General features: G+C 46.4%; 1 protein-coding gene across 3 annotated transcripts in view; it reads left to right on the top strand.

Moving 5' to 3' along the window:
- Positions 1-1725: 1725 nt before the first annotated feature.
- map3k15 (mitogen-activated protein kinase kinase kinase 15) overlaps positions 1726-23933 on the top strand; it is a 33965-nt gene continuing 11757 nt past the window's right edge. The window contains exons 1-20 of one of the 3 annotated variants that reach the window (XM_082965951.1): positions 1726-2660; positions 10075-10214; positions 10819-10842; positions 10943-11020; positions 12368-12561; positions 14837-15112; positions 16068-16238; positions 16421-16533; positions 16803-16962; positions 18091-18241; positions 18462-18569; positions 19230-19279; positions 19392-19487; positions 19598-19685; positions 19800-19933; positions 20454-20581; positions 20783-20913; positions 21975-22080; positions 23385-23542; positions 23727-23910. In XM_082965951.1, coding sequence (XP_082822077.1) covers positions 2333-2660; positions 10075-10214; positions 10819-10842; positions 10943-11020; positions 12368-12561; positions 14837-15112; positions 16068-16238; positions 16421-16533; positions 16803-16962; positions 18091-18241; positions 18462-18569; positions 19230-19279; positions 19392-19487; positions 19598-19685; positions 19800-19933; positions 20454-20581; positions 20783-20913; positions 21975-22080; positions 23385-23542; positions 23727-23910 — 2818 coding nt within the window. In that variant the 5' untranslated portion in view covers positions 1726-2332. The remainder of the gene's footprint in view (positions 2661-10074; positions 10215-10818; positions 10843-10942; positions 11021-12367; positions 12562-14836; positions 15113-16067; positions 16239-16420; positions 16534-16802; positions 16963-18090; positions 18242-18461; positions 18570-19229; positions 19280-19391; positions 19488-19597; positions 19686-19799; positions 19934-20453; positions 20582-20782; positions 20914-21974; positions 22081-23384; positions 23543-23726; positions 23911-23933) is intronic. The other 2 variants (XM_014159371.3, XM_014159373.3) reach the window with 2 other exon arrangements.

Here is a 23933-nt window from a genome sequence, read left to right as displayed (position 1 = left end):
TACCCCCAGGGAGAGCCACGGTATCAGTTACTCTGTGTCTGACCCCCTACCCCCAGGGAGAGCCACGGTATCAGTTACTCTGTGTCTGTCCCCCTACCCCCAGGGAGAGCCACGGTATCAGTTACTCTGTGTCTGTCCCCCTACCCCCAGGGAGAGCCACGGTATCAGTTACTCTGTGTCTGGCCCCCTACCCCCAGGGAGAGCCACGGTATCAGTTACTCTGTGTCTGTCCCCCTACCCCCAGGGAGAGCCACGGTATCAGTTACTCTGTGTCTGTCCCCCTACCCCCAGGGAGAGCCACGGTATCAGTTACTCTGTGTCTGTCCCCCTACCCCCAGGGAGAGCCACGGTATCAGTTACTCTGTGTCTGTCCCCCTACCCCCAGGGTGAGCCACGGTATCAGTTGCTCTGTGTCTGTCCCCCAACCCCCAGGGAGAGCCACGGTATCAGTTACTCTGTGTCTGTCCCCCTACCCCCAGGGAGAGCCACGGTATCAGTTACTCTGTGTCTGTCCCCCTACCCCCAGGGAGAGCCACGGTATCAGTTACTCTGTGTCTGTCCCCCTACCCCCAGGGAGAGCCACGGTATCAGTTACTCTGTGTCTGACCCCCTACCCCCAGGGAGAGCCACGGTATCAGTTACTCTGTGTCTGTCCCCCTACCCCCAGGGAGAGCCACGGTATCAGTTACTCTGTGTCTGTCCCCCTACCCCCAGGGAGAGCCACGGTATCAGTTACTCTGTGTCTGTCCCCCTACCCCCAGGGAGAGCCACGGTATCAGTTACTCTGTGTCTGTCCCCCTACCCCCAGGGAGAGCCACGGTATCAGTTACTCTGTGTCTGTCCCCCTACCCCCAGGGAGAGCCACGGTATCAGTTACTCTGTGTCTGTCCCCCTACCCCCAGGGAGAGCCACGGTATCAGTTACTCTGTGTCTGTCCCCCTACCCCCAGGGAGAGCCACGGTATCAGTTACTCTGTGTCTGTCCCCCTACCCCCAGGGAGAGCCACGGTATCAGTTACTCTGTGTCTGTCCCCCTACCCCCAGGGAGAGCCACGGTATCAGTTACTCTGTGTCTGTCCCAAAAACCCCAAGGAAGAGCCACGGTATCAGTTACTCTGTGTCTCTGATAACCCAACCTGGACACACACACACGTTTGTGCATTGGTTTTGTGTGAGTGTATATGTGTGTGTATGTGTGTGTGTCCAGTGCCACTCCACTGCTCTTTACTCTGTTGATTCAGTTAATTAGTCTGGTAGAACATGACTGAGTCTCCATAGAGCACTGGACACACACACACACACACACACAGGCTGCTGTTTTCTTGCTTGTTTAAACTGCTGTATTTGCTGTGTGTGTGTTTTGTAGGCAAGTGTGTGTTACCATCTCTGTCTCTTCAGGTAGTGTGTGTGTGTGTGTGTGTGTGTGTGTGTGTGTGTGTGTGTGTGTGTGTGTGTGTGGTGTGTGTGTGTGTGTGTGTGTGTGTGTGTGTGTGTGTGTCTTTGCGTGTGTGTGTTGCTTTGACTAAAGACAGATATCGTGTGTGACAGGTCCAGAATGTCCTCGGGGCAGTGGACATAACTCAAAATAAGTTGACTGTGTATGTGAGTGTGTGAGTGTTGGCTGGCTGGCTGGCTGGGGGTGTCAGATCAGAGGACAGACAGTGTTTTATATTTAGCTGCAGCGGCTGTGCACTTCAGCCCTGCAAGAGAGCTCTACAACCCAACTGTCTATGTGTGCTGTTTAAGTACCTCTGGGAAGTATAAGCTGTTTTGAAGAGAGAGTGTGTGTGTGTGTGTGTGTGTGTGTGTGTGTGTGTGTGTGTGTGTGTGTGTGTGTGTGTGTGTGTGTGTGTGTGTGTGTGTGTGTGTGTGTGTGTGTGTGTGTGTGTGTGTGTGTGTGTTGTAGAAGGACAGAGCCTGAGGAGATGCACACACCCCGTCCAGACCAGCGTGTGACGGAACCAGAGAGGAGAGGTCTGGATCGACAGATTCACACGCTCCACCGGGCACTAGGCAGCGGACAGCCGGTTTGCTGACTTTCTGATTGTTGACACATTTTCTCAGAGCCATCATATAACTCTCTCTCTCTCTCTCTCTCTCTCTCTCACACTACTCCCCCCCTCGTCTCTGTGTGATAGTGTTGAACTAGCCTGATCTGGTCTGGTTGGTAACACAGTAAGGTAATGATGTGTGAGGTGCAGTCGGTGGACAGACTCAGACCCACACGACTTCCCAGGCGACAGGTGCACTGAGACACTAGCTCAGCTCCAATCCTCAGGAGGAGAGGAAACCAGAGGACGAGAGAGACAGACTCCGCACTCATCCCTGGGGCCATGGACACGGCTGGTCAGAGTGCGCCGGCGACCGAAGCAGGGGGAGAGGGTCGAGGAGGAGGGGGGGAGAGTCGCGAGGGGGTGTTTGTCGGGTCTGTGGACCGGGAGAATGTGTCCAGCCCAAGCCCCTCCACCAAGCAGCGCTCCCTGAGGGCAGTCTATGTGCTGAACGATGGGCTGAAGGCAGTGCTGGCGACCAGCCCCGAGTCGGGGGCCCTCCAGTGTCTGCAGAGAGCCTGCGATGCAGAGAGCGCTCTGCTGACCACCGTCACCTTCGGACGGCTGGACTTCGGAGAGACCTCGGTGCTGGACACCTTCTACGATGCAGGTTTGTGTGTGTGTCATTATTATTTCTCACAATCATTTCAGCAGTTGGAGTTGAGTTTTGATCTGCTCCTGGGGTTTTTGAAAAATGCTTTTTGCATGAAGAAATGTTACAATACATGATATTTGTAAAGTTATCAGCAGCCTTAGCCAGGTTAATGAAGATTGAGATTCATAATATATCGGTAATAGGATTTGTCATTGTTTTATTGTGATGATGAACTCACCCAGTATGGGCATGTGGTGAACAGACTGGCAAGATAATGACTCGAACAATCCACGAGGGCGCGCAGGAAAACACGCAGCAACACATACATACCGTTTTTATTTTTTTTACATAGAAATATTCCAAGACTGGAAACTGTATAAGAAAATATATAGACAAACTTATAGGAAAAAAGAATAGTGTACTTTATCTTACAGCATATTATTTATGCAGGCCACATGTTATTTCCTTGTTCTGGTCTGGTGTCCTAACCTTAACCCTACTAACCCCTGCCCTATCCCTCCCTACCTGCCTGCTAGCTCTCCAGGAACACATTGCCTGCCTGCCAGCCAGCCGGTAATGTGACTATCTGGCATTGGTGTATGTGTGTGTGTGCGTGTGCGCACGCACGTGTGTGTGTGTGTGACAGACTGGCCTTGTTGCGTGTGCCGTTGGTATCATGCTGTATTGACCCACTTCCTAGTAACACGTGATGTTTTTGTTATATGGGTCGGCTTACAATATTAATCCTGTCATGGTGATGATGGTGATGATGGTGATAATGGTGGTGATGATGATAATGGTGATGATGATGATGGTGGTGGTGGTGGTGGTGGTGATGATGATGATGATAATGGTGACGATGATGATGATAATGGTGATGATGATGATGATGGTGATGATGATGATAATGGTGATGATGATGATGATAATGGTGATGATGATGATGGTGGTGGTGGTGGTGGTGGTGGTGGTGGTGGTGATGATGATGATAATGGTGACGATGATGATGATAATGGTGATGATGATGATAATGGTGATGATGATGATGATAATGGTGATGATGATGATGATAATGGTGATGATGATGATGACAGTGATGATGATGATGCTATGACACACTGACATGTTGTACTGCGTTCTCTCACGCCCTCGCCCTCTCTAATAAGACTCAAGGAATCGACACGCGTGTGCGGCAGCATGGCTGTGTAAGATGAGCCGCAGACTGCTTTCATTTCTATTTATACCATACCATTATGTTGTCCACACCTCGCCTACAGCTGCTCCCGAGCCGGGTGACCAAACAACAACACCAGGGCTGCCTTCGGTAGGCAGGAAACAGGACAAAACATTTTGCAGCAGAGGATCTACTAATGTTACCTGAACTTGTCCAACAAGAAACACTCATTTTCATTTCCCTTGTCAAAAATGTGGCTACGTTAAAACCAACAGAACACAACTCTGTGGAACGGCAAACCTTGTCAGCACTACCACTATAATACAGACACTACCACTATAATACAGACACTACCACTATAATACATACACTACCGACTACAATACAGACACTACCACTATAATACAGACACTACCACTATAATCAGACACTACCACTATAATACAGACACTACCACTATAATACAGACACTAACACTATAATACATACACCTACCACTACAATACAGACACTACCACTATAATACAGACACTACCACTATAATACAGACACTACCACTATAATACAGACAATACCACTATAATACAGACACTACCACTATAATACAGACACTACCACTATAATACAGACAATACCACTATAATACAGACACTACCACTATAATACAGACACTACCACTATAATACAGACAATACCACTATAATACAGACACTACCACTATAATACAGACACTACCACTATAATACAGACAATACCACTATAATACAGACACTACCACTATAATACAGACACTACCACTATAATACAGACAATACCACTATAATACAGACACTACCACTATAATACAGACACTACCACTATAATACAGACACTACCACTATAATACAGACATTACCACTATAATACAGACACTACCACTATAATACAGACACTGCCACTATAATACAGACACTACCACTATAATACAGACACTACCACTATAATACAGACACTACCACTATAATACAGACAATACCACTATAATACAGACACTACCACTATAATACAGACAATACCACTATAATACAGACACTACCACTATAATATAGACACAACAGTATAATACAGACACTACCACTATAATACAGACACTACCACTATAATACAGACACTACAGTATAATACAGACACTACCACTATAATACAGACACTACCACTATAATACAGACAATACCACTATAATACAGACACTACCACTATAATACAGACACTACCACTATAATACAGACACTACCACTATAATACAGACACTACCACTACAATACAGACAATACCACTATAATACAGACACTACAGTACCACTACAATACAGACACTACCACTACAATACAGACACTACCACTATAATACAGACACTACAGTACCACCACAATACAGACACTACCACTACAATACAGACACTACCACTATAATACAGACACTACCACTATAATACAGACACTACCACTATAATACAGACACTACCACTATAATACAGACAATACCACTATAATACAGACACTACAGTATAATACAGACACTACAGTATAATACAGACACTACCACTATAATACAGACACTACCACTATAATACAGACACTACAGTATAATACAGACACTACCACTATAATACAGACACTACCACTATAATACAGACACTACCACTATAATACAGACAATACCACTATAATACAGACACTACCACTATAATACAGACACTACAGTATAATACAGACACTACAGTATAATACAGACACTACCACTATAATACAGACACTACCACTATAATACAGACACTACCACTATAATACAGACACTACCACTATAATACAGACAATACCACTATAATACAGACACTACAGTATAATACAGACACTACCACTATAATACAGACACTACCACTATAATACAGACACTACCACTATAATACAGACACTACCACTATAATACAGACAATACCACTATAATACAGACACTACAGTATAATACAGACACTACAGTATAATACAGACACTACCACTATAATACAGACACTACCACTATAATACAGACACTACCACTATAATACAGACACTACAGTATAATACAGACACTACCACTATAATACAGACACTACCACTATAATACAGACACTACCACTATAATACAGACACTACCACTATAATACAGACACTACCACTATAATACAGACACTACAGTATAATACAGACACTACAGTATAATACAGACACTACCACTATAATACAGACACTACCACTATAATACAGACACTACAGTATAATACAGACACTACCACTATAATACAGACACTACCACTATAATACAGACACTACCACTATAATACAGACAATACCACTATAATACAGACACTACCACTATAATACAGACACTACCACTATAATACAGACACTTCCACTATAATACAGACACTACCACTACAATACAGACACTACCACTATAATACAGACACTACAGTACCACTACAATACAGACACTACCACTACAATACAGACACTACCACTATAATACAGACACTGCAGTACCACCACAATACAGACACTACCACTACAATACAGACACTACCACTATAATACAGACACTACCACTATAATACAGACACTACCACTATAATACAGACACTACCACTATAATACAGACAATACCACTACAATACAGATATTACCACTACAATACAGACACTACAGTACCACTACAATACAGACACCACCACTACAATACAGACACTACCACTATAATACAGACACTACAGTACCACTACAATACAGACACTACCACTACAATACAGACAGTACCACTATAATACAGACGCTACCACTATAATACAGACGCTACCACTATAATACAGACACTACCACTATAATACAGACACTACCACTATAATACAGACACTACCACTATAATACAGACACTACCACTATAATACAGACACTACCACTAAAATACAGACACTACCACTATAATACAGACACTACCACTCCAATACAGACACTACCACTATAATACAGACACTACCACTACAATACAAACACTACACTACCACTATAATACAGACACTACAGTACCACTACAATACAGACACTACCACTATAATACAGACACTACCACTATAATACAGACACTACCACTATAATACAGACACTACAGTACCACTACAATACAGACACTACCACTACAATACAGACACTACCACTACAATACAGACACTACCACTACAATACAGACACTACCGCTACAATACAGATACTACCAATATAATACAGACACTACCACTACAATACAGACACTACAGTACCACTACAATACAGACACCACAGTACCACTACAATACAGACACTACCGCTACAATACAGACACTACCCCTACAATACAGACACTTCCGCTACAATACAGACACTACCGCTACAATACAGATACTACCGCTACAATACAGACACTACCACTACAATACAGACACTAGCTCTATAATACAGACACTACCACTACAATACAGACACTACCACTACAATATAGACACTACAGTACCACTACAATACAGACACTACCACTACAATACAGACACTACAGTACCACTACAATACAGACACTACCACTACAATACAGACACTGCCGCTACAATACAGACACTACCGCTACAATACAGACACTACAGTACCACTACAATACAGACACCACAGTACCACTACAATACAGACACTACCGCTACAATACAGACACTGCCGCTACAATACAGACACTACCGCTACAATACAGACACTACCGCTACAATACAGACAGTACCACTACAATACAGACACTACCGCTAAAATACAGACACTACCACTACAATACAGACACTACAGTTACACTACAATACAGACACTACCACTACAATACAGACACTACCACTAATACAGACATTACCACTACAATACAGACACTACCGCTACAATACAGACACTACCGCTACAATACAGACACTACCGCTACAATACAGACACTACCGCTACAATACAGATACTACCGCTACAATACAGACACTACCACTGCAATACAGACATTACCACTACAATACAGACACTACACTACCACTACAATACAGACACTACCGCTACAATACAGACACTACCACTACAATACAGACACTACCGCTACAATACAGACACTACCACTATAATACAGACACTACCACTACAATACAGACACTACCACTACAAAACAAACACTACAGTACCACTATAATACAGACACTACAGTACCACTACAATACAGACAGTACCACTACAATACAGACACTACCACTATAATACAGACACTACCACTATAATACAGACACTACCACTATAATACAGACACTACCACTATAATACAGACACTACCACTATAATACAGACACTACCACTACAATACAGACACTACCACTACAATACAGACACTACCACTATAATACAGACACTACAGTACCACTACAATACAGACACTACAGTACCACTACAATACAGACACTACCACTAATACAGACATTACCACTACAATACAGACACTACCGCTACAATACAGACACTACCGCTACAATACAGACACTACCACTGCAATACAGACACTACCACTACAATACAGACACTACCACTACAATACAAACACTACAGTACCACTATAATACAGACACTACAGTACCACTACAATACAGACACTACCACTAATACAGACATTACCACTACAATACAGACACTACCGCTACAATACAGACACTACCACTACAATACAGACACTAGCTCTATAATACAGACACTACATTACCACTACAATACAGACACTACCACTGCAATACAGACACTACCACTACAATACAGACACTACCACTACAATACAGACACTACCACTACAATACAGACACTACCACTACAATACAGACACTACCGCTACAATACAGACACTACCACTACAATACAGACACTACCGCTACAATTCAGACACTACCACTACAATACAGACACTACCACTACAATACAAACACTACAGTACCACTACAATACAGACACTACAGTACCACTACAATACAGACACTACCACTACAATACAGACACTACCGCTACAATACAGACACTACCGCTACAATACAGACACTACCACTACAATACAGACACTAGCTCTATAATACAGACACTACCGCTACAATACAGACACTACCGCTACAATACAGACACTACCACTATAATACAGACAGTACCACTACAATACAGACACTACCGCTACAATACAGACACTACCGCTACAATACAGACACTAGCTCTATAATACAGACACTACCACTATAATACAGACACTACCACTATAATACAGACACTACCACTACAATACAGACACTACCACTACAATACAAACACTACAGTACCACTGTAATACAGACACTACAGTACCACTACAATACAGACACTACCACTAATACAGACATTACCACTACAATACAGACACTACCGCTACAATACAGACACTACCACTACAATACAGACACTAGCTCTATAATACAGACACTACATTACCACTACAATACAGACACTACCACTGCAATACAGACACTACCACTACAATACAGACACTACCACTACAATACAGACACTACCACTACAATACAGACACTACCACTACAATACAGACACTACCGCTACAATACAGACACTACCACTACAATACAGACACTACCGCTACAATTCAGACACTACCACTACAATACAGACACTACCACTACAATACAGACACTACCACTACAATACAAACACTACAGTACCACTACAATACAGACACTAGAGTACCACTACAATACAGACACTACCACTACAATACAGACACTACCGCTACAATACAGACACTACCGCTACAATACAGACACTACCACTACAATACAGACACTAGCTCTATAATACAGACACTACCGCTACAATACAGACACTACCGCTACAATACAGACACTACCACTATAATACAGACAGTACCACTACAATACAGACACTACCGCTACAATACAGACACTACCGCTACAATACAGACACTACCACTATAATACAGACAGTACCACTACAATACAGACACTACCGCTACAATACAGACACTACCGCTACAATACAGACACTAGCTCTATAATACAGACACTACCACTACAATACAGCTATTGTTGAAGACATAATATGTTTCCCTGAACCCTAACCCTCCTCTCTCTATCCTCTCTCTCTCTCTCTCCAGACATAGCGGTAGTTGATATGAGTGACGTGTTCCGTCAGCCCTCGTTGTTTTACCATCTGGGTGTCAGAGAGAGCTTCGACATGGCCAACAATGTCATCCTGTACCATGACACTGACCCCGACACCGCTCTGTCACTGAAGGTACACACACAAACACAGCGGAATCCAAGCTGGGTAGATACAGGTGCCATATTTCAATTGGAGCATCCTGTTGCTGCAGAAAGGCAAAGACTTCTAAAACTTGTAATTTCCACTTTAAAATATCAGACTTTATTTGCCCTACCTGAAAAATGTATCAACCCCTACAAAAAAATAATGGTTCAGAAGGAGATTATTTTCTTGCTGTGTGAAACTGGCTCAAATTAAGATATGGCACCTGTAGGGTGAGGGAGGCGTTGGCTGTGAGGTCATAGATGGCATTCCATCCTCTGAACAACGTAGCGCACTGGGTTTATTTACAGCCCAATGTGTGTTTTTTGTCTGTGTGTTTGTCTGTGTGTGTGTCTGTTGTTCGTTGTTCTGCTGCGTGTGTGTGCTTTAGCCACAGTTGAAGTGGACTAGGTGTCTGGCAGCTATTTCCACAGTGATAAAAAGGAATGTTGTTGTAACTGAAGTAAGTGTGGGGACCCTTAATGCCAAACAGCACAACTCAACAGATAGACTGCACACTACTACAACACACTAACTCTCTCAACTTCACAACTCTCCTCAATTTTATTCTTACAAGTATTTCTCTCTTTTGTAGGACATGGTGGCACAGAAAAACACTGTAAGTATCTGCATGAGTACTAAAATACTTCATCTTTAGCCTCTGAACTTTCGCTCTATCTCTGTGTTGTTGTGTTGTTCACTCTGTGTCTGTGGGGAAGGCGTCTAGAACACAGACATTAGGGTTCCCCTGGGTTCAGCTCCCTCCAGAGTACAGAGGCTCTGGATTACGCAACAAAGTAGGTACTTCTGCAAATTACCCTGGGAGTCCCCTCCGGTCTAACACATGCATTTGGCAGAGTCTCTAGCACCTTAACCTTTGACCCTGCTCACCTTAACCTCCGACCCTGCTCACCTTAACTCTAACCTCTGACCCAGCTCACCTTTACTCTAACCTTTGACCCTGCTCACCTTAACTCTAACCTTTGACCCTGCTCACCCTAACCTCTGACCCTGCTCGCCTTAACCTCTGACCTTGCTCACCAGAGTCTGTGTGTGTGTGTGTGACCTTACTCACCTCACCTTAGTATGTGCCCCTTAGAAGTGTGTTGGGATGAGAAGGCATGATGACCGTCAGTGTGTGTGTGTGAAGTGTATACCAGAGATATTTATCTCATTCTAAATACATGGCTCCGGAGTATTGTGTTGCACTCTATGAGAGAGTAGTTTATGTGTTTGGGACACAAATACCTGCTTCCTGATTTCAGTGCTGTTGGACTGACTTGTTGTGAACATATTCAGAGAAGTGTGTGTGTGTGTGTGTGTGTGTGTGTGTGTGTGTGTGTGTGTGTGTGTGTGTGTGTGTGTGTGTGTGTGTGTGTGTGGTGTGTGTGTGTGTGTGTGTGTGTGTGTGTGTGTGTGTGTGTGTGTGTGTGTGTGTGTGTGTGTGTGTGGTGTGTGTGTGATATAGACTGCAAGGCTCTCAATAAACCCCAGATTAAATTTGACTCCCATCCAAACAGCTACCCGACCTCCAATACACACATAGCATCTGAACTTCAACCTTTATGGTGACGATGTGGCGGAGCACGGCCATGTGACTGCCATCACTGTGGAATCATGGGATATGACCTGCTCTCAAGAGTGTTAACGAGGCTAACAGTTGACGACCAAATCAACCTTTCTCGAAAAACTGATATTCATTTCAACAAGACTAACCTGTTTAAATAAAGGTTAAGTAAAAACATGGACCTCCAAATCTACTGACCCCCTTTCTTCCCCTTTCTATATCTCTATCTCTCCCTACCCCCCCTCCTATATCTCTATCTCTCCCTACCCCCCTCCTATATCTCTATCTCTCCCTTTCTATATCTCTCCCTACCCCCCTCCTATATCTCTATCTCTCCCTTTCTATATCTCTATCTCTCCCTACCCCCCTCCTATATCTCTATCTCTCCCTTTCTATATCTCTCCCTACCCCCCTCCTATATCTCTATCTCTCCCTTTCTATATCTCCCTACCCCCCCTCCTATATCTCTCTCTCCCTACCCCCCCTGTCTCCCTATGCCCCCCTCCTTCCCTCTCTCTCCCTACCCCCCCTGTCTCCCTATGCCCCCCTCCTTCCCTTTCTCTCTTTCTGTCTCCAGGCGTCCAGTGGTAACTACTACTTCATCCCCTATGTGCTGACTCCTAACCATGAGTATATGTGTTGTGAGAGTGATGCCCAGAGGAGGGCCAGTGAATACATGCAGCCCAGCTGGGACAGCCTGCTGAGTCCTCTCTGTCTGCCACTCACCGACCGCTTCACCTCACTGCTCAAGGACATCCACGTCACCTCCTGGTAACACACACACACACACACACACACACACACACACACACACACACACACACACACACACACACACACACACACACACACACGAGAGAGAGAGACACAGGCACAGGCACAGAGACAGACATGCATGCACGCGCATAAACACACACACACACACTATTAAACATGATGGATAGAAGGGCTACTGACCCAAGTTGAACTGGAAATGTAACATAAGACCAAGAGAGAATCCACGCTGGTCTCAGCGCTGGGGTAGAATAGTCTCAGGGCTGGGGTAGAAGAGTCTCAGGGCTGGGGTAGAAGAGTCTCAGGGCTGGGGTAGAAGAGTCTCAGGGCTGGGGTAGAAGAGTCTCAGGGCTGGGGTAGAAGAGTCTCAGGGCTGGGGTAGAAGCGTCTCAGGGCTGGGGTAGAAGAGACTCAGGGCTGGGGTAGAAGAGTCTCAGGGCTGGGGTAGAAGAGACTCAGGGCTGGGGTAGAAGAGTCTCAGGGCTGAGGTAGAAGAGACTCAGGGCTGGGGTAGAAGAGTCTCAGGGCTGAGGTAGAAGAGACTCAGGGCTGGGGTAGAAGAGACTCAGGGCTGGGGTAGAAGAGTCTCAGGGCTGGGGTAGAAGAGTCTCAGGGCTGAGGTAGAAGAGACTCGGGGCTGGGGTAGAAGAGACTCGGGGCTGGGGTAGAAGAGACTCGGGGCTGGGGTAGAAGAGACTCAGGGCTGGGGTAGAAGAGTCTCAGGGCTGGGGTAGAAGAGTCTCAGGGCTGAGGTAGAAGAGACTCAGGGCTGGGGTAGAAGAGTCTCAGGGCTGGGGTAGAAGAGACTCAGGGCTGGGGTAGAAGAGTCTCAGGGCTGAGGTAGAAGAGACTCAGGGCTGGGGTAGAAGAGTCTCAGGGCTGGGGTAGAATAGTCTCAGGGCTGAGGTAGAAGAGTCTCAGGGCTGGGGTAGAAGAGTCTCAGGGCTGGGGTAGAAGAGTCTCAGGGCTGGGGTAGAAGAGACTCAGGGCTGGGGTAGAAGAGTCTCGGGGCTGGGGTAGAAGAGTCTCAGGGCTGGGGTAGAAGAGTCTCAGGGCTGGGGTAGAAGAGTCTCAGGGCTGGGGTAGAAGAGTCTCAGGGCTGGGGTAGAAGAGTCTCAGGGCTGGGGTAGAAGAGACTCAGGGCTGGGGTAGAAGAGACTCAGGGCTGGGGTAGAAGAGTCTCAGGGCTGGGGTAGAAGAGTCTCAGGGCTGGGGAGGACAGGAGCAGCATTTACATTTACATTTTAGTCATTTAGCAGACGCTTTTATCCAGAGCGACTTACAGTAGTGAATGCATACATTTCATACAATTTCATACATGTATTTTTTTGCTGGCCCCCTGTGGGAATCGAACCCACAACCCTGGCGTTGCAAACACCATGCTCTACCAACTGAGCTACAGGGAAGGCTGTAGCACTGGAGGCAGGGCAGGAGATGGGCCAGAGGTGGGTGGGGGCATCATCTGACTGGTAGGAGAGGTGGGGCATTACAGAAATCAAGTCTCTCCCCCCTCTTTCGCTCTCCCCCCTCTCCCCTGCTCTCTCTCTAACCCCCTCTCTCACCTCTCTCTCTCCCCTGTCTCCCCCCCTGCTCTCCCTCTTTCCTCTCTCTCTTTCCTCTCTCTCCCCCCCTCTCTCACCTGTCTCTCCCCCGTATCCCCCTGCTCTCACTCTCTCCTCTCTCTCTACCCCTCTCTCCCCTGCTCTCTCTCTAACCCCCCTCTCTCACCTCTCTCTCTCTCCCCCGTCTCCCCCCCTGCTCCCCCTCTCTCCCCTCTCTCTCCCCTGCTCTCTCTCTAACCCCCCTCTCTCACCTCTCTCTCTCTCCCCCGTCTCCCCCCCTGCTCCCCCTCTCTCCCCTCTCTCTCCCCTGCTCTCTCTCTCTCCCCTCTCTCTCCCCTGTCTCCCCTCTTCTCTCCCCCCTCTCTCCCTCTATCTCCCCTGCTCTCTCTCTAACCCCCTCTCTCACCTCGCTCTCTCCCCATCTCTCCCTCTCTCCCCTCTCTCCCCGTCTCCCCCCCCCTCCTCTCTCTCTCCCCTCTCTCCCCTGCTCTCTCTCTAACCCCCTCTCTCACCTCTCTCTCTCCCCCGTCTCCCCCCTGCTCTCTCTCTAACCCCCCTCTCCCCCCTCTCCCCTCTCTCTCCCCCGTCTCCCCCCCTCCCCCCCTCTCTCCTCTCTCTCCCCCTCTCTCCCCTCTCTCCCCTGCTCTCTCTCTAACCCCCTCTCTCACCTCTCTCTCTCCCCCATCTCCCCCCCTGCTCTCTCTCTGTAGTGCCTCATTTAAGGACACTCTGCTGAATGACATCAGGAAGGCCCGTGATAAGTACCAGGGGGAGGAGCTAGCCAAGGAGCTGTCTCGTATTAAACTCCGCATCGACAACACAGAGGTCCTAACACAGGACATCGTCATGAACCTGCTGTTCTCATACAGAGACATACAGGACTATGATGCCATGGTGAAACTGGTCCAGACTCTGGAGATGCTGCCTACCTGTGACCTGGCCACACAGCCCATGATACAGTTCCACTATGCTTTCGCTCTCAACAGGTAACACACGCACACACACACACACACACACACACTCCTTGTAGTGTCTGAACCTCTGTGTAGATAGGTAGGTCTGTAATATGGTGTGTGGCTGCTCCAGAATGTTTCATGATTAAAGTCATTATTATCACTATTGTCATTTTTCACACACACAGACACGCACATGCATACACGTACACACACACGGCTCGTGAGCCTGAAAGGGGAACCGAAGCACTAGGTTCTAGACCGCCAAGTAACTGTAACTGTAAATCACCATGCTTTTGTTTTTATTACGTCACTGACTAGACAGAAGCATTTTGGAATTGTGATTTATAATGGCCTGTAAAGCTCGTTGCTCAGGTGGTTTGCAGGTCATTTAAACAATTTTGTAAACTCTTTTGGATCTTGTTTTTCACAGCAGGCCTACTGATCTCTGCCTGTCTGCTGCGTCCTGTCAGTACAACAATGTGTCTTCATCATCACCACCAAATGTGATCACAGCATTGCGCTCTCTCTCGTTTCAAACATTTTGGCCTAGCTGTATTTTACATTCAGCAAGCAAGAGCAAGTTTGCTTCTGTCATCGAATAGGCTAACAGTAAAAAAAACAAGTGACCAAGAAGTTCTAGACTCATTTTTCCTGGGACTCAACAAGTATTTAGGAACAGCTGAAAGGCCAGCGGAGGTGTGTTATTGTGCAGGAGAACAGTGAAGATAGATAGTTTAAAGATGTACCTATTTAGAAGCTCACTAGATATGGGGTCCACCATCCACAGGCAAGAGCCAGTTAAAGGCCTATGCATACATAGCCTTCTGTAGCCTACTGCAATAATAAAAGTGACCATTGTTTACTTTGAAGTTTAACAAGGCTTAGCTATGTTGCACAATGGACACCAAGGGTTCAATGCAAATACAGCTTTAGCGTGTGTTGACTTTCTTATTTTTAACCAGAGAGCGAACTCTTGTGTATATAGGAGGAACAGCCCGGGGGACAGAGAGCAGGCTCTAGGTGTGATGTTACAGGTGTTACGGTCATGTGACCACCCGGCTCCAGACATGTTCTGCCTGTGTGGACGGATCTACAAGGACATCTTTCTCGACTCTGACTGTAAAGACACCAAGAACAGAGACAACGCCATCCAGTGGTGAGACAAACACACCAAGAAACACTTAACGCATCCACAAGTTTAGCAGGACTGAAGCCCAGGGGCCCAGTGAGCAGACAGGCGGCCCATGATGCACTGTCTCCAAGAAGGGGGCCAAGTAGGTTGTAAATGGTCAAAATAAAATTCCTCTTCCTCTCCCCCGTCTGTCTTTCTCTCTCTAGGTACAGAAAAGGTTTTGAGCTCCAGCCAACTCTTTACTCTGGTATCAATCTGGCTATTCTGCTCATTGTTGCTGGACAACAGTTTGAGAGTTCCATCGAGCTGAGGAAGATTGGTAAGAACTCTACAACCCTTAAATCCTGCACTTAACCCCTACACCACTGGGGTTCTTCAGGGATCAATACTCACTTCCCTGTTGTTTAGACTCGCTCTCTCCATCTCTCTTTCTTTCTTTCTCTCTCTATCTCTTACTCACTCTCTCAAGTTCAGTTCAAGGGGCTTTATTGGCATGGGAAACATGTTTACATTGCCAAAGCAAGTGAAATAGATAATAAATAAAAGTGAAATAAACAATATAAAAAACTCTCTCTCTCCCCCTCCCAGGTGTAAGGTTAAACAGTCTACTGGGTCGTAAGGGCTCGTTAGAGAAGATGAATAACTACTGGGATGTTGGTCAGTTCTTCACCGTTAGTATGTTGGCTAACGACATCCCTAAAGCTACGCAGGCCGCAGAGAAACTCTTCAAACTCAAACCACCCATCTGGTAAACACACACACACACTCCCTCCCTCTACCTCTCGGTCTCTCCCTCTTTGTCTTTCTCCCACTCCCTCCCTCTACCTCTCTCTCTCTCCCTCTTTGTCTTTCTCCCACTCCCTCCCTCTACCTCTCTCTCTCTCCCTCTTTGTCTTTCTCCCTCTCCATCCCTCTACCTCTCTCTCTCTCCCTCTTTGTCTTTCTCCCACTCCCTCCCTCTACCTCTCTCTCTCTCCCTCTTTGTCTTTCTCCCTCTCCATCCCTCTACCTCTCTCTCTCTCCCTCTTTGTCTTTCTCCCTCTCCATCCCTCTACCTCTCTCTCTCCCTCTTTGTCTTTCTCCCACTCCCTCCCTCTACCCCCCTTCTCTCCCTCTTTGTCTTTCTCCCACTCCCTCCCTCTACCCCCCTTCTCTCCCTCTTTGTCTTTCTCCCACTCCCTCCCTCTACCTCTCTCTCTCTCCCTCTTTGTCTTTCTCCCACTCCCTCCCTCTACCTCTCTTTCTCTCCCTCTTTGTCTTTCTCCCACTCCCTCCCTCTACCTCTCGTTCTCTCCCTCTTTGTCTTTCTCCCTCTCCATCCTCTACCCCCCTTCTCTCCCTCTTTGTCTTTCTCCCTCTCCATCCCTCTTCCTCTCTTTCTCTCCCTCTTTGTCTTTCTCCCACTCCCTCCCTCTACCTCTCTCTCTCTCCCTCTTTGTCTTTCTCCCTCTCCATCCCTCTTCCTCTCTTTCTCTCCCTCTTTGTCTTTCTCCCTCTCCATCCCTCTTCCTCTCTTTCTCTCCCTCTTTGTCTTTCTCCCACTCCCTCCCTCTACCCCCCTTCTCTCCCTCTTTGTCTTTCTCCCTCTCCATCCCTCTTCCTCTCTTTCTCTCCCTCTTTGTCTTTCTCCCTCTCCATCCCTCTACCTCTCTTTCTCTCCCTCTTTGTCTTTCTCCCTCTCCATCCCTCTTCCTCTCTTTCTATCCCTCTTTGTCTTTCTCCCTCTCCATCCCTCTATTTATTTTTCTGCTGAAAAAAGTCAGCGAGCGGAGAGCCATCCTCTACAAGGTGTGGGTGTGTGTTAGTTGTGTGTTTATAGTCAAATATTTTTAAAAGAAGGTCCATTTATTGTATTCATAACATCTCTCTCTCCTAGGTACTTGCGGTCTGTGGTTCAGAACCTGCAGTTGATCCAGAGATTTAAGAAGACAACAGTAGAACACTCTCCCCAGAGAGAGAGGCTCAACTTCTGGATGGACATCATTGTAGAGGCCACTAGAGGAAAAAGCAATGGACTGCGCTTCCCGGTACACATACACATATATATACACACACACACACACACACACACACACACACACACACACACACACACACACACACACACACACACACACACACACACACACACACACACACACACACACACACACACACACACACACACACACACACACACACACACACACACACACACACACACACACACACTCATCCCCAACCTTTTCTCTCACTGTGTGTGTGTAGGTGTTGATCCTAGAGCCTACTAAGGTCTACCAGCCCTCATATGTTTCCATCAACAGCGAAGCGGAGGAGAAGAATGTGTCCATCTGGCACGTCTCCCCTGCTGAAACGGTCAGAACTCCTCTCCTCCTACCCTCTCCCTCTTCTCCTCTCCTGATCCTCCTCTACACTCCTCCTACCCTCTCCCTCTTCTCCTCTCCTGATCCTCCTCTCCTCCTACCCTCTCCCTCTTCTCCTCTCCTGATCCTCCTCTACACCTCTCCTACCCTCTCCCTCTTCTCCTCTCCTGATCCACCTCTCCTCTCCTCCTACCCTCTCCCTCTTCTCCTCTCCTGATCCTCCTCTACACTCCTCCTACCCTCTCCCTCTTCTCCTCTCCTGATCCTCCTCTCCTCCTACCCTCTCCCTCTTCTCCTCTCCTGATCCTCCTCTACACCTCTCCTACCCTCTCCCTCTTCTCCTCTCCTGATCCACCTCTCCTCTCCTCCTACCCTCTCCCTCTTCTCCTCTCCTGATCCTCCTCTCCTCTCCTCCTACCCTCTCCCTCTTCTCCTCTCCTGATCCTCCTCTCCTCTCCTCCTACCCTCTCCCTCTTCTCCTCTCCTGATCCTCCTCTCCTCTCCTCCTACCCTCTCCCTCTTCTCCTCTCCTGATCCTCCTCTCCTCTCCTCCTACCCTCTCCCTCTTCTCCTCTCCTGATCCTCCTCTACACTCCTCCTCTATCCCGTGTGTTTACCCACCTCGACCTCTGACCTCTCTGTCCATGTCTAGAAAGGGATCCATGAGTGGAACTTCACTGCAACATCCATCAAAGGAATCAGGTATGTGTGTTTATGGTTTTCATGTTCTTGCTCATGTTAACATTAGTGTTTGTATGTGGCATGCTTTAAAAACAACCCTCCCCTTCCTGTCTCCCCATTCCTCTCTCCTCAGTATCTCTAAGTTTGATGAGCGCTGTTGTTTCCTGTATGTTCACGACAACTCAGACGACTTCCAGATCTACTTCTCTACTGAAGACCAGTGTGGCCGGTCAGGATCACACCCCAGTCCCATTCTCACTGACAGACATCGTTCATTCAGCTCCGGTACGTCTTGTTTCTATGTCTGTTGTATTGACACTTTCTGTGGTCTGCGTGTAGGTTCTGTTCCATGGTGAAGGAGATGATTTCTGATGGAACAGGAAATGCAGTGGAGCTGGAGGGAGATGGAGACGGAGACACCCTGGAGGTCAGTGTTTATATTCAGGAATATGTGTTCCACAAGGATCTGTGCTTATGGTTCAGTACAAGTGAGTGCATAGGTGTGTGTTTATGTATATGTTTTTGCACGTGTGTGTTGCAGTACGAGTATGACATTAACGAGAAGGCGGACCGTGTGGTGCTGGGCCGGGGGACCTATGGAGTGGTGTACGCTGGGAGAGACATGAGCAACCAGGTCCGCATCGCCATTAAAGAGATACCAGAGAGAGACAGCAGGTCAGTGGGTGTGTTCAGCCAGGTCATCGTGATACAAGTCAGTATTCAACATCCATCCATGTCTGAGGACGTCGGGAGATGACGTAGAAACCGGACACTAGAGGCAACAGTGAGAGCTGTTACCTTCAAGTCGGTTTGGGTTTTGCTAGGGTGTTGTGGACGGGGATAGGAGATGGGTAGAAGCATCTGCCTCTGACTACAAAGGTTGTAAGTTTGAATCCAGTGCTATAAAGTTGTTTTTGTTTGTTTCAAAGCTATCCCAAACCTTAACACTTACCTTAACCATTTGCAGTTAATGGCTAACCTTAAGATTTCAGACATAATGCCTAAAATTAACCCTAGCCTTAAATATTCTGAGTTAATGCTAAACTTAACCTGAAACACTTTGTAATTTGACATTTGCAACAACTTCCAAATTTGACGTTTGAGAAACATGGATGAAGTTCTAATTCTGACGTGAGACTGTGAGAGCTAGTTAGTGTGTGTACATGTCCGTAACCCTCTTCTCTGTGTGTGTTAGGTACTCCCAACCCCTTCATGAGGAGATAGCGCTGCATAAGTACCTGAAACACAGGAACATTGTTCAGTACCTGGGCTCAGTCTCAGAGGACGGATACATCAAGATCTTCATGGAGCAAGTCCCTGGAGGTGTCTGTCTGTCTGTCTGTCTGTCTGTCTGTCTGTCTGTCTGTCTGTCTGTCTGTCTGTCTGTCTGTCTGTCTGTCTGTCTGTCTGTCTGTCTGTCTGTCTGTCTGTCTGTCTGTCTGTCTGTCTGTCTGTCTGTCACCTAACCGGTATGTGCAGGCAGTTTTTATGAGTTGCTGCTCTCTAAGTGTGTGTGTATAACAGGCAGTCTGTCAGCGTTGCTGCGGTCAAAGTGGGGTCCGTTGAAGGAGGCAACCATCATCTTCTACACACGGCAGATCCTGGAGGGACTCCGCTATCTCCACGAGAACCAGATAGTACACCGTGACATCAAGGTAACCTCACACGGAACCCAAACCGGCTGCGCGCGTGCACCATCGTGCATAAATGTATTTTGTCCCCCCACACCAACACAATCACGACACGCAGGTTAAAATATCAAAACAAACTCTGAACCAATTATATTAATTTGGGGACAGGTCGAAAAGCATTAAACATTTATGGCAATTTAGCCAGCTAGCTTGCACTTGCTAGCTAATTTGTCCTATTTAGCTAGCTTACTGTTGCTAGCTAATTTATCCTGGGATATAAACATTGAGTTGTTATTTTACCTGAATGCACAAGGTCCTCTACTCCGCCAATTAATCCTCACATAAAACGGTCAACCGAATCGTTTCTAATCATCTCTCTTCCAGGCTTTTTCTTCTCTTGACTTTATATTGCGATTGGCAACTTTCATAAATTAGGTGCATTACCGCCACTGACCTCGTTCGTCTTTCAGTCACCCACGTGGGTATAACCAATGAGGAGATGGCACGTGGGTATCTGCTTCTATAAGCCAATGAGGAGATGGGAGAGGCAGGACTTACAGCGCGATCTGCGTGACAAATGGAACTGACTTCTATTTTAGCCCTTGGCAATGCAGACGCTCGTTGGCGCGCGCAAGCAGTGTGGGTGCAATAATTTAGGCTAAGATTTTCTGGATCTCTATGTTTTTGGTTGGATAGGTTTCTCAATGTCTTTTTTAGGTTTTTGCATTCTTCATCAAACCATTTGTCATTGTTGTTAATTTTCTTAGGTTGTCTGCTTGACATTTTTAGATTTGATTGGGAAGCTGAGGTAAAATATACTGTTTAGGTTTTCACTATTACAATGAAACATTTTGTCCAGGAGATTGTCTAGAAGGGATTACATTTGTTGTTGCCTAATAGTTTTTTGGTAGATTTCCACACTACTTTCCTTCCTTCTATAGCATTTCTAAATATTATTCAGTTCCTTTGGCTTTGATGCCTCATGATTGAGCATATCTCTCTCTCTTTCTCTCTCTCGCTGCCTCTCTCTCTCTTTCTCTCTCTCGCTGTCTCTCTCTCTCTCTCTCTCTCTCTCTCTCTCTCAGGGGGATAATGTATTAGTTAATACCTACAGTGGAGTTCTGAAGATATCAGACTTTGGGACGTCCAAAAGGCTTGCGGGGGTCAACCCCTGTACCGAGACCTTCACTGGTATGACACACACACAATATTGTTTTCTGTGGCAACTCCTCTGCAACCTGGTATATTTTCTGAACTGTTGTTGAATATCTCTTACAAATAAACTGTTTATTTTAAACTCCAAATATCCTAAACGTTGTCAGTAGTAGTAACTTGAAAGTATCCAACATCTAACGTTCAGTCCAGTCAGTCCACGGCTGTCTAGTCTTGCCTGGATCTCAAAATGTCAAATGACCCTCGAAATGTCAAGAGCCACTATCAGCCTCTATAGAAACACACTCATACACACATTGACAGCTGGCTGCTCCTCATTCTCTCTATCTCACATGCATGCGCCCACGCACAAACAACACACACACACATCCAAGTTTTAGTTTGGTTGTTGCCATGACGCGTCGCTCCGTGGAGTGGATGAAATCTCTCAGGATACAGATGATCTGTCCTAGACACGCACACACACACACACACACACACACACACACACACACACACACACACACACACACACACACACACACACACACACACACACACACACACACACACACACACACACACACACACACACACAGAGAGAGAGAGAGATGTTAGTTAATTAGCCAGAGGGGGTTAGGGACTACGAGTGTGTTTCTCTTTCATTACTCTCATCTATCCCTCATCTATCCCTCATCTATCCCTCATCTATCCCTCTTTCATTACTCTCTCGTCATCTATCCCTCATCTATCCCTCTTTCATTACTCTCATCTATCCCTCATCTATCCCTCTTTCATTACTCTCATCTATCCCTCATCTATCCCTCTTTCATTACTCTCATCTATCCCTCATCTATCCCTCTTTCATTACTCTCATCTATCCCTCATCTATCCCTCTTTCATTACTCTCATCTATCCCTCATCTATCCCTCTTTCATTACTCTCATCTATCCCTCATCTATCCCTCTTTCATTACTCTCATCTATCCCTCATCTATCCCTCTTTCATTACTCTCATCTATCCCTCTTTCATTACTCTCATCTATCCCTCATCTATCCCTCTTTCATTACTCTCTCGTCATCTATCCCTAATTATTTGTCCTTTACTTTCCACTCTCTTATCTCGTCTTTCTCTCTCTCCCTCTCTGATCAACACCTCTCTCCCTCTTTCTCTCTCACCCTCTTTCTCTCTCTCCCTCTTTCTCTCTCTCTCTCCCTCTCTGACCAACACCTCTCTCCCTTTTTCTCTCTCTCCCTCTCTGACCAACACCTCTCTCCCTACACATGAGTTTGTTATCAACATGGAATGTTGTTATGAATGTGTGTGTGTTGTGTCCTACCTAGGCACCCTGCAGTACATGGCTCCAGAGATCATAGACAAGGGTCCTCGGGGTTACGGGGCTCCAGCTGACATCTGGTCTCTGGGCTGCACCATCATAGAGATGGCTACTGGGAAACCCCCCTTCCACGAGCTGGGAGAGCCTCAGGCTGCCATGTTTAAGGTGGGTGTGTGTGTTTGGTTTGATGTGCTCCAAGACTCATTATGTGACTGGTTCAAACCTGTGTCTCCTGCATGTTATAAGACTTTGTTAGCCAGCTGAGCTAAAGCCTGAAGTGAAGGCATCAAGTGAACGTGATTCATCAGACCACCTGTTACAGTGTTTGTGTGCGTGCGTGTGTGTGTAGGTGGGGATGTTTAAGATCCACCCAGAGATCCCAGAGTCGTTGTCGTTGGAGGCCAAGTCGTTTATCCTGCGTTGTTTTGAGCCTGACCCTAATAAGAGGGCTACCGCCTCAGACCTGCTCAAAGATATCTTCGTACGACACAATGTCAAGGGAAAGAAGAGCAAGATCGCCTTCAAGCCATCAGGTAGGGCTGTTCAGCATTGGGTG

This window comes from Salmo salar, chromosome 19 (assembly GCF_965601325.2).
Source record: "Salmo salar chromosome 19, fSalSal1, whole genome shotgun sequence".
NCBI classification, from domain to species: Eukaryota; Metazoa; Chordata; class Actinopteri; order Salmoniformes; family Salmonidae; genus Salmo; species Salmo salar.
The sequence above is the reverse complement of the archived record's forward strand: the minus strand, read 5'-3'. Positions and strand labels throughout refer to the sequence as shown.